Consider the following 16,766-nt stretch of genomic DNA (forward strand, 5'->3'; position numbering starts at 1 on the left):
AAAAAAAAATTGTTTGAAACATCAACAAAGCAAATAAATAAGTAGACTACTATAAATACATAATGTTTATAAACTTGAAAGCAGTTATATGTTGCAGATGTGCTATTATGTAATTTATCTACCATAGGTGATAGAATTGATTATGTGAATCATGTGTGGCAAATAAAGATTGTACCAAAATATGCCAAGATATGGACTACTGCTAATAAATTAAGATATATCAGTGATAATAACACATTAGGAAATAACTATATTCCAATTAATACATTTTCTAAACAAACCATAGACTCTTAGAATTAGAAAGAACCTTTGAGGTTATCTAGCCTAATCTAAGTATTTTGCATACAAGGCAACTGAGCCCCAAATAAATGAGGTGACTATACCCAAGTCATGCAGAGAATGAAATGAATGGCTGAGTCAGGACTAGAACACAAATCTCCATTCACAGTTCTTACAATTGAAGCACAACAAATATTCTTCTTTTTATTATGAATTTAATCAGCGGACATAAACATCTCAATTGAAAAAACAAAAATAAAGATAGTAAATGGTACCATGGATCTCTGTTATGTAGTTTTATTTTTTTTAAATAAGCCACAACAAATTTTCCTGTCTTGTCTCCTTTTGGACATCTTTTAGCTTTCATTTGTATATTTTAAAATGATTCATTAGATGTTTTTTTCTCAAATAATGATGATTGTTGGAGGGGATGTGGGAAAACTGGGACATTGATGCATGGTTGGTGGAGTTGTGAATGAATCCAACCATTTTGGAGAGTAGTTTGGAATTATGCTCAAAAAGTTATCAAACTGTGCATATCCTTTGATCCAGCAGTGTTACTACTGGGCTTCTATCCCAAAGAGATTATAAAGAAGGGAAAGGGACCTGTATGTGCACGAATGTTTGTGGCAGCCCTTTTTGTAGTGGCTAGAAACTGGAAACTGAATGGATGTCCATCAGTTGGAGAATGGCTGAATAAATTGTGGTATATGAATATTATGGAATATTACTGTTCTGTAAGAAATGACCAACAGGATGATTTCAGAAAGGCCTGGAGAGACTTACACGAACTGATGCTGAGTGAAATGAGCAGGACCAAGAGATCATTATATACTTCAACAACAATACTATATGATGACCAGTTCTGATGGACCTGGCCATCCTCAGCAACGAGGTTAACCAAATCATTTCCAATGGAGCAGTAATGAACTGAACCAACTATGCCCAGAGAAAGAACTTTGGGAGATAACTAAAAACCATTACATTGAATTCCCAATCCCTATATTTATGCCCACCTGCATTTTTGATTTCCTTCACAAGCTAATTGTACAATATTTCAGAGTCTGATTCTTTTTATACAGCAAAATAATGTTTTGGTCATGTATACTTATTGTGTATCTAATTTATATTTTAATGTATTTAACATCTACTGGTCATCCTGCCATCTAGGGGAGGGGGTGGGGGGTAAGAGGTGAAAAATTGGAACAAGAGGTTTGGCAATTGTTAACGCTGTAAAGTTATCCATGCATATAACCTGTAAATAAAAGGCTATTAAATAAAAAAAATTTAAAAAGATGTTTTTTTCTCATTTTTCATGTTTCTGTAATACCCACTACATGTTTACTCATTCCCTCTCTCACAAAGAGAATCCTTCTCTTATAACAGTAAAGTATAGTCAAATCAATACATTGGTCATTTTGGAAAACATGCTACATGCTACATGCTCATGCTACACCTGTAGTTGATCACTTTTTGGCCAAGAAGTGTGTATGATATCCTTCATCAGTATTCTAAAATAATGGTTTTTTGTTTTGGTTCTACTCATTTCACTCTATATTTGTTCATCTAAGTCTTCCCAGTTTTCTCAGCATTCATATTTTTCATTTCTTATGATGCAGGGAAAAAATTATAAGACATTCCTGTTCTTCAGTTTGTTCAGTCTTTCCCCAAGTGATAGCTGTGTGTAGGAATCATCTTCCAATTAAAGAACATTAGCTGTGACACACATATGTATGTTTATATGTATATATGTATGCATATGCATACATGCATGTATAGTCAGGCTATGCAGATTATATGTAAATATAAATCAAAAGAAGAATTGCTTTGGATAACTATGTACTGAGTAAATATATACACATATATGCAATCAATTAAACCTAATCAGTGCAGTGCACATATTTGTATTTGAATAAACCATTATTAAGATCTGCATTTCCCTTACAACTGTAAAGTATTTGGTAAATTGTTCAGATCACATAAAAAGTTTTCTGCTTATGGTTTAAGATTTTAAAAGGCTACTATCACTGGGCAGAATTTTGGAATTATAGGATTAATTAAATAGAATAATCAGAAAACAGTAAATTCAGTATAATTTGGGGGTTAACAGAAAGTTATTTAGAAATTCCTTTTTGTTTCTCTTTTAATTTGGAAATACCTGTGTTCCCTCCCGGTCTTAATAAAGAAGGAGTTTATCAAACAGAACTGAATTTTTCTTTGATGTTTAGGAATCTTAAGACAACTTCCAGGTAATCAAGTCAAACATAATGTGAATTGTATAGAATTGAAGATATAAATGTAATAGGAGATTGGGCAAAGTGTGTACCAAACAGACATTCTCAAATTATTTTCCTTTTTGTTTGTGTTAACTCTTTTTCAAAATCTTCAATAAAATTTAGATAAGATATATATATACTCTGCCTCTAATCTCCCAGTTTAGTAACTGTCAAAAAAGAAAGAAAAAAATCCCATCAATTAACAGAAAATTAAGATGAGACCAGCCAAATCAATCCATCTATTCATAGACTCTTGCAACATATATCTCTTTTAATATACTGAAAGTATACTATTTTCCTGAATAATAAAATAAAAATGTCTTTGAATGATATCACCATTCCCAGGATTATAAGTAATCAATTTCAGCATTTATATTTAATTCCAATTGACCTGATTTTTTAAAATAATGACTGATGCTAGAAAAGAATCTTAATACTTTCGTGCTTTTTGTCCCCTTTCCTACCACAACCAAAAACAAAATGGAATTCTATATTAAAATCATCATTTTCCATTTTCTAACTTGATGAAAGCATTCGAAATAGTTAATATAATAAAAACCTCTCTAGTTTAACAAATTGGGAGTAAAACCAAAGCTGAACTAGATTTTCTTTTTTTAATGATGCATAAAACAACCTAATGTCATATAGGTCACTTCAGATTTTTTTTTAATTAAAAAATTATTGAGCACCTACTGTGTGCAAGGCACTGTGCTAAGCAATAGAAATACAAAGACAAAAGTAAAATCATCCTTGCTGCCCCTTTCATTAAAGGCTATGTGAATGGAGTAAAAATTCTGCCATGTTCTATCACAACTTGCATATCAACCCTAGGTATTTAAGATACAGTGAAACTCATCATCAAAAGGCTAGTCTCCAGGTGATGAGGTTGTTTTTTTTTCTACAATGACCCACAAAATAGACACAAATGCAAAATGATCTTTAATCTTGTCTGCCTCAGAAGTGATGGTTGCAAACTGATAGTAAAGGTAGCAGGGAATGCTAGGAAACCATAAATCATCTAGAAAGATCACTTTAATTCTTAGTAATCTTAATGTGTGATATTTGTCCAAGAATCAGCAAATTGAGACTATTAGAGGAATAGAAGTATATATTAATATTCTTGTAAATGAAACTAAAATAATAATACTATCTAGTGCTTTTAGGTTTGCAAAGAACTTTATAAATATTATTTCATTTAATTCTCAAAGTAATCTTATTAAGTAGATGCTATTATTGTCCCCATTTTGTATTTGGTTGGGTTTTTTTGAACTTCCAGTCTCATAGCTTGTATCTCTTCATTGTCCCACTGACTTAGAGATAGAAAATTTCTAAAGAGATAATTCCCTCTTTTTCTCTTTCAGGATATAAACTTGGATCATCATTTAGGCCTTTAAAGTTGCTCAAATTTATTTCTCTTACTTAAAATTTGTTTTTTGTTTTGTTTTGTTTTGTTTTGTTTTGTTTCTTCATTGTGTTTGTCTTTGAAAGATCCTGTGCAGCTTAGGTTTTGCCAGTGGAAATCTTTAGAATACTAAGAATTTACTCTTGTTCTTGAAGACTTTTTTTAAGTTATTTTAAATTTTACAAAATAAGTTACAAGTTGAAAGCAAGTCATTTTCTGTAGCCTTTTGATACATCACATTCCAAGCTTCTTTCTTTTCTTTTAATTAGTGCATGGTCAAGCAACATTCTAACTGATGTTTTCTAGTATGTGATTTGTCTGTCTCCTAATTGCTTGAAATTTTTTTCTTTACTCTAGAGCTTGGCAATAGCATTCCTAGGTTGACATATCTAAGGTTTCACCCTGCTGATGATCTAGATATTCTATCAATCTATACTTTCCCTTTCATTTCAATACTTCTAGGAGATATTCTTCTGCATTCTGTCTTTTGACTTTGCTGTACTATTTCTTGTATCATTTAATTTTTTACTTCTATTTCCTCTATTTTTTTCAAGGTTTTTTGTGAATTTTATTTTTATAGATTCTGTTTTGAGACTAATCCATTCCCTATTTTTTCTTTTATTTCTTTTGTTATGCCATTCAATCACTTTCAGAGTTTTTGTGTCCATTTCATTTTATATTCTTGAGTTCAGAATAATTCCCCCTATTAAGCTTTTATTTTGGAATTTTCTTATCCCATAGTATTTATTCATTGTATTGGGATTTTTTTTTTACTTAATTGTTCTCAGTCTCTCTTCTGTATTTTTTTAAACCTATTTGTAGATTTTTTTAACCCTTGTTGATTTCCCATTACCCCTTGCTATTAATTTCAAATTCTTTTGTAATTTAGTAGTTACTGGAACCCCTGTCATATAGAATCCACAATATAAAGATTAGGGTGAGGGGAGCAGGAGTCAGTAATGCATCTTTTTGCTGTTTTTATTTACAGGTTGTTGGGGTTTTTTTCCTGGGGATTATCCAGTGTTAATTTCTTTCCTTTCACTGATTATTGTTCTAATACCTTACTTGACACATTTCTTACAATTTTTTAAGTTAGGGAAAAGGGGGAAATAGGTTTGGCCAGAAATTTTCATTTTGTGATCTTTCTTATTTTCTTGCATTTTATAATGATCTTTATTCATAGGCAACCATAGTCACCACATTTGAAATCTACTACACTATTACACAATTACTACTACTACACTATTACACAATAGCACTGGTAAAGGTGAAGTTGAAACGAGCACTTGGCCTTAATGGAATAAATATATAAGAAAATATATAAGATATAAATATATTATATATGTGTGTGTGTATGAAAAAAATTGTACAATTTAGCTAGGGAAGGCATTCATGCTTCTCCTTCCCATAGTTCTTATTTTATTTCATGAAGCCCTCAATGATATGGAGTCTTAGACTCTCTTTAGAAGCATTAGGTGCTACAATGAATTGAGCACTAGATCCAGAGCCAGAAAGACCTGAGTTCAAATGCAGTTTCAGACACTTATTAGCCCTATGACCCTTAGCAAGTTGTTTAATTGCTGCCTCAGTTTCCTCAACTGTAAAATGAGGCAAGTGCAGAATAATAGCACTTAATTTCTAAGGTTTCTGTGAAGATCAAATGAGATAATAACTGCAAAGTACTTAGCACAGCACCATATAAATATTAGCAGCTGCTGCTATTGCTGCCAGCATCACCACCACTGCCATTGCTACTGCCATCACCACTTCCAAATAACTCAGTTTGATCCTGTGGACTGGTTGCCTACTGAATTTCTCTATAACTCTTACTTTAAAATAGTATTCTATTTTGACTCTCCTATCATTGCCTTTACCAAAAATACCTCCCCCTTCTCCATTCATGTCAAGCATACTCTCTACCTCACAGGCCCTTATACTAGAAGGGGAATAAAGAAGTATAATAAATATGACACAGGATTGAGAACTAGTAGGGCATGAATGGCTAAAGGACAAGGAGGCAAAGGATTCGAGGATGAAGGAAAATGCATAGTTCAGCTGGTTAACTATTGGGTCAGAATTGTAAAGGAAGGAAAATGAGAATAGGAATGATAGATGGGGGAAATTATGGGAAGGAAGAAGAGGAGGTTGCACTGATGGCCCCCCCAAAAAAAATCATTTAGGAGTAATGGTGTAGAAGATGAGACAATAAGAGATTAGGATCAGAGGGGATAGTTTCAGAGTTCAGGATTTTGAAAGTGGACACAATTATAAAATGTTAAGCGATGAACACCACTGTGAATGTCTAAAGGGAGTTAAGAAGTTGATTAAATTGAGAGGTATCAATGTTAGTACTAAAGTATCCATGGATAAATGCAAAAATTGGCTTGGAAAGGAAATTGTGAACTAGGTAGGTCATTACTAGACTTATAAATGAAGAGAATTCCATGTATTTATTATATGTGGATTTCAGGAAGGGATTAGCAAACATTTTTCATAGTGTCACAGAATTTGAGAGTGAAAGAATACTCAAGGAGATTTCTAGTTTTCTAGATTTCTAGTTCAACATTCATGCTGATATATGCACATATATACATACATCTATGTATTTATATGAATATATATGTATATATATGCATATATATACTATCAGACTTAATTCATGTGTTGATTTTGCTGAACTATTATTTTCTCTTTCCTTTCTTACAAGGGATGTTTCATTGAGTAGGAGAGGAGGAGGAACATTCAAAAATAAAGAGAATCTAAAAACAAAAGAAAGATAAAAAATTTAAAAAGAATTAGTTAACCCACAAGGAAGCAAAGAAAGTATGCATAGCTCTGAACATAATGCATAGCATTTATTATATAGACTTTCTTGAAATAGAAACTTATTGTTTCATATTTTGAATCCTCCATAATATTTTGAATCAATCATATTTTGAATCCTTCTGGTTTTCTTCTTTTTTTTCTATTTTGTATTTAAGTTTTAAATAAGTAAACAGGAACAAAAGGGGGAGGAATTACTTAAAAAGGAGTATTCTTACCTAATCTTATTCTGTATTGGTAGTTAAGACAGGATCAGAAAGTGAAAGCTTACCATATAAGTATCATATTTAAATGTATTATTTTATAACGTTTTGTTGGAGTTTTTTTGCTTAGGCATTTGGGGTTAAGTGAGTTGGTTAGAATCACACAGCTAAAAAAACCATTACATTGAATTCCCAATCCCTATATTTATGCCCACCTGCATTTTTGATTTCCTTCACAAGCTAATTGTACAATATTTCAGAGTCTGGTTCTTTTTGTACAGCAAAACAACGTTTTGGTCATGTATACTTATTGTGTATCTAATTTATATTTTAATATATTTAACATCTACTGGTCATCCTGCCATCTGGGGGAAGGGGTGGGGGATAAGAGGTGGAAAAATTGGAACAAGAGGTTTGGCAATTGTTAATGCTGTAAAGTTACCCATGCATATAACCTGTAAATAAAAGGCTATTAAAAAAAAAAAAAGAATCACACAGCTATGAAGTATTAAGTTTGAGGTCAGATTTGAACTCTATCTACTACATCATCTAACTGCCCCTATTTTGTAACATTTTTATACTTTTCTGTTCTAATAAATGCATGCTGTTCAAATAAACAGCGCGTGGAAATTATATGCTTGTGATATGAACTTTTTGGTAAAGTAAATTCTTTGTTGTTTAAATCATCCAAATCAGGGTACATGTCACCATCTGGTGGGAACATTCTCAAATTGCAAGAAAAACACTAAAGGGAGTTAAAAAACTTCATGACTACTGAACTGAAAATGTAATATGCATGTTTACTGGGCAACATTCTTTCAAGCACTAATTTTTCTGACTTTATAGATCTTCTTGAATCAAATGGAATGTCTGTTTGGGTGCCAAGCAGTCAGTGTGTTTCAAGGCACAAGCAAAATGTAAATTCTTTGTGAAATGACATTTTTATGTTACTAGGGATAAGAACAAATTATTTTAATTGTGTTTTTCTAATTAAATCATTTTCAAATTTGAAAGATGTAAATTTAACAACCAATTAACATAGACCATGGCAATGCCACTTGTCCCAGATACTTGATACTGTCATCAGTGTTATGTTTATTGTCAAATGAGTTATTTCTTTGATATTACATGGAATTCTGTTCTCTGATATCTGATGTTTTGCAGTTTTCTAAAAAAGAAAGAAAATTTATATTTTTGTCTCAACTAAATATTTTATTTCTGTTATTTTTTTCCCACTTTCCTATTTTCGATCCAGGTCCCAGAGTACCCATGGTGACCGTTCACAATACAACTGACAAAAAAAGTGAGTACTTTATATTTCTTGTTAAATCTTGGTGATTTCTAAGGAAAATAACAAGCAAAATAGCTTACCTCATTTCACATTGTTCTGTTCTAAGGTGGAACATCAGGTTCCACCTTACTCCTTACTGCTAGAAAGGAACTCTAATTGGTCAATTGGTAGTAAAACAAGATATCATTCAGTTCTGAGTAAATCAGACCCATAGCTTGATAGGGTTAGATAGGTTATATAATCTGTGATCTTGGAGAGAATCTCCACATCAGTGAAATAATAATTGACATTTCATGAGGGTAGTACTGAACTTATTTCATAAATCTTGGCAACGCCTGCATGAAAAAATTCTTTCTATCAATGCAGATCTTTACAGTTTTAAAGAGTTGCTTAAAACAAGACATTAAATTATTTGCCCAGGACCACACAGCCAATATATTTTAGAAGAGAGACTTGAACTGAGAATTTCATACAAGTAGTAAATAAATGGGGGGGATTAAAAAGCCCAGAATCTCCTGGTTGGTTTTCCCAAAGAATTGACAGAAGAGATAGCATAAGAGCCAAATTAGAATTCTTTATGGCAAAGCATAGAGATTAGAGCATTCTCTTATCTGAATAGTTTTCTCTGCTTGTTGTCCCCTATATTGTCTGTTAAAAAGATCTTGTATATTGGACTTGGCTATAAGCTGCTCCAGTTTCTGAAAAATGTCAAATGACTTTTCTAAACTTGTGTCACAAGGTCAACCACACTTAGATCTTTTTGTTGTTGTTTAGTCGGTTTGGTTGGGCCCAATTCTTTGTGACCCCTTTTGGGGTTTGTTTGGCAAAGGTACTGGGGTGGTTTGTCATTTCCTTCTCCATCTCGCCTTACAGATGAGGAAAGCAAGGCAAACAGGATTAAGTGACTTGCTCAAATTCACACAGTTCCTAAGTGCCTGAAAACATTTGACCTAAGGTTTACTCCAGTCTTGTCTTTCTATCCACTTGCACCACTTAGCTGCCCTGCTCCAAGCATAATTAGTTTATTTGTCCTCACACTTCTACAACTCCTGTCTTCTATTCATGCAAATCTGGTCCTGCTATTTACCCTTAATTTCTATTAAAACTTGTCCATTCAGATCATTCATTTAGACCTTGTGAGGTGGCTGGCTTTTGGTAACAGAATAAATTTATGCTAAGAATACAGTGACTTAATGAGAACTCTGTCTAATGTGACACCAGTGGTAAAAGTTGGCGTTGACAGGCAATATTCCTCAAACCATTTCATATATTTGACTAACTACTTTGTCTAAATCAGCCCTGCTAACACCACCACAACAGAGATGGGGATTGGATATGTACAGAGTAACAAAGAAGAAAGATATAGATCAAAAAAGATATTAGTTACTGTATGTTTTTTAACCACACAGATGAAGAATTGAAACAAAGAAACTTTCAATTATGTTGCATTGTTTTTAGACATTTTAGAAATTGAGAAGCAATATTGTTTTATCTATTCACAAAGTGAATAGATAGCCATACAAAAAGGGAATGCTGGAAAACATCTCTGGCTGGATGGAAGGTTGAAAAATCAATAAAGGGGATGGAAAAGAAGTAAGGGAAGAACAAGAAAAAACAAGTGTGATTTCAGAAAGAATCCAAGAATAGGGGGTTATCAGTGTCCATAACTAGAAAGGCCAGGGAAGATGAGGATTTTTTTTTTTAATCATTTGATTTGACCACTAGAAATTGATTGGTGAATTCTAAGTGATTTTGATAAAGCAGTAAAGATGTAAACAAGATTAAGAGTGGTTGCGAAAAGTATGAGAAAACAGAGGCATCAAATGTAGAAATTTTTTTTTTGAGAAATAGGAGGAAGATGATGATATTTAAGTGAGTAAGAGTCAGGGAAAGGCAAATAATGGGATCAATTTCAGTTCATAATACACACCTTTTTCTATAACAGCATACCTTCTTGAAAAATATTAATAAGACATTCATCCTTAGAGTAAGCTTGTTTCAATAGTCTTTGTTTAAAAACAGAAATACCATGCAGAGCCCTCAAGTATGACACATTTTATATATGTTAATAATTAATTTGTATATTTGCTCATATTCAAAAGGACATAAATAATTAACTTATTTTTATGAGATTTTTGTCTGCAAAATATATGGCCCAATAAAAATACAAAACCCTTTAGAGTTCTTAAAAAACATTTTTCTGCTACTCTCAGCCTACACATTCACATTAAATAGTTTACTAGGTACATTTGGGTGATGAAAATCTGATTTATCAGTCTCTTTTTCACATGCTAGACCTGAGGAGAAGAAATAAGGGCTCCTTTTATGAATTACCAAGTTAGCCTTTCAAAATTTTAGATCAGGAGTTGTTAACCATTTTTTGTAACCTTAAAACTAACTCTTTGACCATCTGGTAAAAGCTGTGGAATATTTCTCAAAATAATGCTTTAAAATCATTAAAAGAAATGACAAATTTTAAAGATTAATTAAAATGATGATGTATTTTTTTCTATTTAAGTTCATAGATCCCCTTTAGTCTACCCAGAGATTTTTATGGATCTCAGGTTAAGAACTCTGATGCTAGGGGTACCTTTCAGTGGACCAGAAAAGTCATTAATTAAAAAAGATAATCAGTAACCTCAAAGAGTCAAAATACCTCTTGAGTGTTTTGTCATCTAATTAAGTTATCCCTTCACCTGGTTTCCCTCCAGCAAAAACAGTCAGGCAAGACTAGTTTCCTCTCCTAGAAGATTTTCTAAAAAATCATGTCATAATTTGCAAACTGGATTGGGATTACATATTAGTAAAGTATTATTAGAAAATGTAGAAAATTTTATCCAAAATGATATGTATAACTACATTGACAAATGTATTCATTTCCTTCTTCAGCTCATTTTACAGTTGAGAAAACTGAGACAAAAAGGGTTAAGTAACTTGCCTAATGTCACACAACTATTAAGTGTCCATGGCCAGTTTTGAATTCAAAAAGATGAGTTTTCCTGAATATAGACCCACCACTTTATCCACTGTGACACCTAGCAGCTCTAGATCATTGGATTTAGAGTCAGGAAGACTAGAGTTCAAATCCTGCCCCACACACTTCCTAGATATGTAACTCTGGACTTATCCTCTCTTAATCTCTCTGTCTCAGTTTCCTCATCTGTAAAATGGAGATGACAATAATAGTACTTTCTTCATAAAGTTGTTTGTAAGATCAGTTTAAATGATGATGATGATATTGATGATAATGACATTTTTAGCACTTTAAGTTTCATGAAACATTTTATATTTTATTTCATTTGATCAAGATTATTCAGCACCATCTAGCTGACTACATGAAAGTAACATGTAAAGTACTATGCAAACCTTAAAATGTTATATAAATCTCATTATAATTATTTAATCCATTATGATCATTTGCAATTCATTATATATCATAATAACATAAATACTTTAAATCATTATAATACATTATAATTATTATAATAATTTCATTCATTATAATAAGTATAGAAATTATTAATATTATTGTTGTTTTCATTATTATCCTACACCTGTTCTGCCCTTCTCCTCAGGAGAAACAATAAGCTTTGCCAGAGCAGCCCTATAGCTCAGACTTTCTTTCTCAGACCTTCTATACACTGTGGTCATTACATAATGGTTCCCCCTTTGTCATTGGAAATCCTTCCACAAAGGCTGGAATACCACTTGTGTGATATAATATGGATTGGATTCTTATTTAAGGGGAGGTTAGATATTAGCTGGCTTCTAATATCCCAACTCTGAAATTCTGTGATATTCTAATTAATTCATTAGGAATAATATCCCCACTAAGGAACCTGAGGTTTAGTGAGATGAGTGAACTTGTTCAACATTGTGTTCATTATCACCAATATTATTTTATTTAGTATTCATTGAAGTAGGCATTGGAACGCTTTAATCAGACTGAAGGAGTGTTTGTCCAAGGTTATACTGTATATATTGACATGAGGATTCTAGCCCACATCTTCTGAATCTGTGTTCTTGCCTTTCTTTTCTGTCCTATCCTATTCATTTCCATGGCACACTATGATGTTTAAAATAGTTTTACAAATAAGGCAGAATATGAGTTTTGTGCTTCCAAGAAAATTTTCCTCCCAGACCCCAAGTATCTCTCCTCTTGCCTGATGAAGGGTCCTGTTTCCACCATTCAAGATTCATTATCTATCTATAGCCATCCCCTGATATATTTGTGTGTGCAAATATACCATACATTATACATATATGCATATATTTACATGTATACATATAGATACATATGCCCCTCAGAGTCAATAAAATATTAAATTATAATCAGCTATGGATCACTTGGTCTGAGTATATATAAGAAGCTATATATATATATATATATATATATATATATATATATATATATATATAAAGTTTTTTTTTGAGTAAAATCGTGAAAGGAACAGGAGATAGGAAAAGTAAAGATTGAAGAGAAGAGAAGGGAAGAGAAAATCCTAGAGCATTGAGGTCTGCTCAAGAATGGTAGACTGAGTGCATTCCTGTAGCAAAATCTGGGGCAGGAAAGAGATCAATGTTATTTGAGGATACCAAAAAGGAGAGAAAAACCTTCTGGCAGAGAGGCATTAAAGGCCAACTTTTCTTTCTTCACAAAATAGGAAGGATAAATAAATATAGGCTATAAAACTAGAATACAGTGTCATCTTAAAACAGTACCTTGAATATCATAAAGCTTGGTAAATGCTGATTATATTGAATTGAAGAGAGTAAAAGAAGAAATGAGAAAATTTGAGGTTTGTAAAATTGCTGATATTTGGAGTTCTATGGCATAAACACAGATAGAACCCAAACAGTTGTGAAATTTTAGCAAGATGTTTTCAGGGAAGAGTATCTACTTCATCCTACCCCTTTGAAAAGTATTGTGTGGAATCAGAGTCAGGAGCAAGAAGGCCCTCCAGAAATGTATTCTGTCTTATAAATATGCAGAGTGTAGTTTAAAAAGTAAAAACAACCTGAATTAATAGTTTAAGGGAACTAGGTTTGGGGTCCTGATTACGGGGCCCATAGTAAGAGTATTATGTTATCAAACCTTCCTTGACTTCATTTTTTCATCTTTAAAATGATGGGGTTATTTAAAATAAACTTCTAGGTCCCTTCTGGTCTAAAATTCTTTGGCCTAATATTATGAGACCAAAATCACTATCTCAGTTAATTAATGATTCTTACAGATGTTCGTAGCAGCTGTTTCCCATCCAGATGGCCCATCAGAGATTAATGACACTGATTCCTAAGTCACATCTACATTCCCAGGATGCAGTTCATCTGCACCTAGAAAAAAAATGAATTTATTCAATGTTCTAAGTACTCCCTTATTATTGCTTTACAACAAAATAACACAATGGGTAAAGATCTGGGCTTGGAGTCCGGAGACCCGAGTTTCAATCTAGCTGAAAACATTTATTAGCTGTGTGACCAACTATAAAATGAGGATAATAATAGCACCTACTTTGCAGGGTTGTTGTGAGGATCTAATGAAATATTTGTAAAGCGTTTAGCATAAACTCCTTTTCTTTTTCCTTCTATACTTCCTTATCAATCTTGATCTTCCTAAAACACTATAAAATTTAACTTGTGCATCATCTTACACCTCTGTAGTTTAACTACAGTCATAAAAAGAGCATTTACCTTGAATCAAGCAAGAATCAGCCAACCAGCTTTTAAAAAAACAAATGAAATGGTCATCTCCTCTCATTCTCATTCCTATTAAATTAACTTTCCTTAGGAGATGTAGCAAGGCAGAGTGGTTTGAGGACCCAGAAGTGTCTGTCTCTACCTTCAAGGAATCTACAATTTACTTGCAGAGGCAGGGCACACACACACACAATTTAAGTAAAAATTCAAAACTTAACTAACCAGAAAAAATTTTTCTGTGAGTTCACTGAGCAGGGCTTGATTAATTGTTAAATAAGAGTCCTAAAAGCTATAGGCATTGTCTTGAGTTAGCTCAGAGGACAGATGGATCTCTCTTGTTGAGTAGATCTGAAAAGGTTTCACAGAAATAGGGTTTCACTTTGAACTGAGCTGTGACAACAAAGTGAATGAGACTACTGCAGCTGTAGCAGGTTGACCAAAAGGGATTTTAGCAATCTAATCTGCTAAAAGAAACTGGACCAGTTTTCTACAGTCTCACAGTGAAGCCCTGGCAGAGCTGAAGACAAAGAAAACAAGCCCTCCTTCCCTTCTCATAATAACAAAACCATGGACTCAGGACCAGATTGATGCCTGGGTAAATGCCAGGACAGGCTCCTGATAATCTATGATAAGCATTTTCATAGAGAGCAGCAAATGTTAAACTATTTCACCAACAGAAGAAAAAAATTAAGAATATAATTAAGAGTGGAGTGAAAGGTTGCCTTGTTGATAAGACTATAGGCTTTTTTTACTAGCACACTAGCAGACAACTGAGAGATGCTTTCATCCAACTCAATCATTTTTAGAATAAAAGAAAAGAAATCCACAAAAAAGTTCAATGATTTTCCCAAAGGCACTCATTTGGGAGGACCAGAGATAGAACCCATTTCTCCTGATTTCCAGGTCAATATTCTTTTCATGTTTGGTTCTTAGATAATGGAATGGCTTTTTAAAAATACCTTTCAACTAGTGTCATTCCTGATGTCTGACCCTTGTCAGCCATTCCTCAGACAATACAATAGGAAGTAGTAATTTTAAATTTATTGTCTATAATTCAGTTTTTTAGATATATAGAGAAATAGATAGATAGATTGATGGGTAGATTTCAATATAATTGGTTTCCTTTGTAATTCTGTATGTTTTATTTTATAACACTTAAAAATATTATTCAGAGAAGAGATCTATAGGCTTTACCAGGCTGCCAAAGTGGTCCAAAATACAAAAAAAGATTAAGAAACCTTGATTCAGAAAGTAACTAAAGAGTAGTCATCAATCAACACTTTTGCCTGAGATCTGAGGCTCAGAATACCTCAGAAGATTAATCAACAGTGATTCACTGTTCCAGATCAGCAACAGAGGCATCCTTGACAACACCTTCTGAATCATGGGTATGCTTGAGACAGTTTGGTGGGCACTGACATAAGCATTCCATGGGTGATCTCATTATATAGTTTACTAGCTACAAGTTATAATTCCACAAGAGGAATAATGACATAAATAGTGGCTAACCGATTATGAAGACAATACTGAAAAAACTATTCAATTCCTGCTCTGTCTTCTCTGGCAAGGATGACATTCAGACTAGAAAAAGTAAATTAAACATCTTGAAGAAGAAATTGAAGACCATAATAAGTGAAGAGATAGTAAGATAGCAATTAATCTCTTAAACAAATTTAAGTTTCATAGCTCATATGCCATACTATCCTAAATTCATCCAATATCATTTAATCTCTGAAGCTAAGCAGATTTAGATGTTATTAATAATCGGGTAGGGTACTATTTGAAAATATTAGGTGCTGTGTATATTTTGCTTTGAGAAGCACCATGATATTAGGCATAGAGGTTAAATTCACAATACATTGGCACAAGTGGTCCATAAAATTTCACAGTTAACCAAACCAGGTTATTTGGTAAGTGTTTAATAAAATAATTAAAAGTGGAATACAACATAGATAATGTGATTTTCTATGTCAAAATGAAATCCATTGGGATCCATTTTTATTTGATTTTGATACCATTGCTTTAGTGGATAGGCTATTGGACTTGGAGTAAGAAATTCCTAAGTACAAATCCTGTCTCAGAAATTTATTACTTGTATCACTCTAGGGAACTTACTTAACCTCTATTTCTTGATCTGTAAAAAGATGGGGTTGGACTCAAATATTTCTAAAGTGCTTCCAGCTCTCGATCTATGATTTGATAATCTTACAAATTAGACAGTGGGCACAGAGTAAATTTGCAGAGGTGATTAAAGCACCACTATCAATAATTTTTGAAAAATTATAGAAAATGGGAGTTCCAGAAAATTAGGGATGGACATATGTTATTCCAGTTACCACAAAAGAGGAAAAGGGCATCTTCTAAAAACTAAAATGATGCACTGCCAAAACATGAAAATAAATATTTAAAAAGATGAAATAATGAGACTATAAAAAGACCTATATGAGGTAAAGGATATTATCCCCATTTTATAGATGAAGAAATTAAGATAAAAGAGGTTGTGACTTGCCCGCAGTCACATAGGTAAGTATAAGAGGCAGGATTTGAATGTAGCCCTCTCCCCAAAGTCTAGTATTATCCACCATACCACCTTTCTACCTCCAAATTAATTCTTTGTTTTATATGTTACAGCCTGTTCATATCCAACACTCTCCATAGTGCTTAGTGATTCTCAGCTTTAACTCTTCAGAGACTATAGTTTTCTATATTTATTGAAACCTTACAGCATCATGAGAAGAATGTTGGTGTTAAAAAAAAAAAAAAAAAAAAAAAAAAAAAAAAAAAGATGGGCCTCT

At 32.7% G+C, this 16,766-nt stretch overlaps 1 protein-coding gene across 5 annotated transcripts in view; it reads left to right on the top strand.

Moving 5' to 3' along the window:
- DPP6 (dipeptidyl peptidase like 6) overlaps nt 1-16,766 on the top strand; it is a 1,318,691-nt gene that overhangs the window by 1,243,929 nt on the left and 57,996 nt on the right. For all 5 annotated transcript variants that reach the window (XM_031941254.1, XM_031941257.1, XM_031941253.1 and 2 more), the window contains exon 17: nt 8,239-8,286. In XM_031941254.1, coding sequence (XP_031797114.1) covers nt 8,239-8,286 — 48 coding nt within the window. The remainder of the gene's footprint in view (nt 1-8,238; nt 8,287-16,766) is intronic.

This window comes from Sarcophilus harrisii, chromosome 5 (assembly GCF_902635505.1).
Source record: "Sarcophilus harrisii chromosome 5, mSarHar1.11, whole genome shotgun sequence".
In the NCBI taxonomy this organism is placed as follows: Eukaryota; Metazoa; Chordata; class Mammalia; order Dasyuromorphia; family Dasyuridae; genus Sarcophilus; species Sarcophilus harrisii.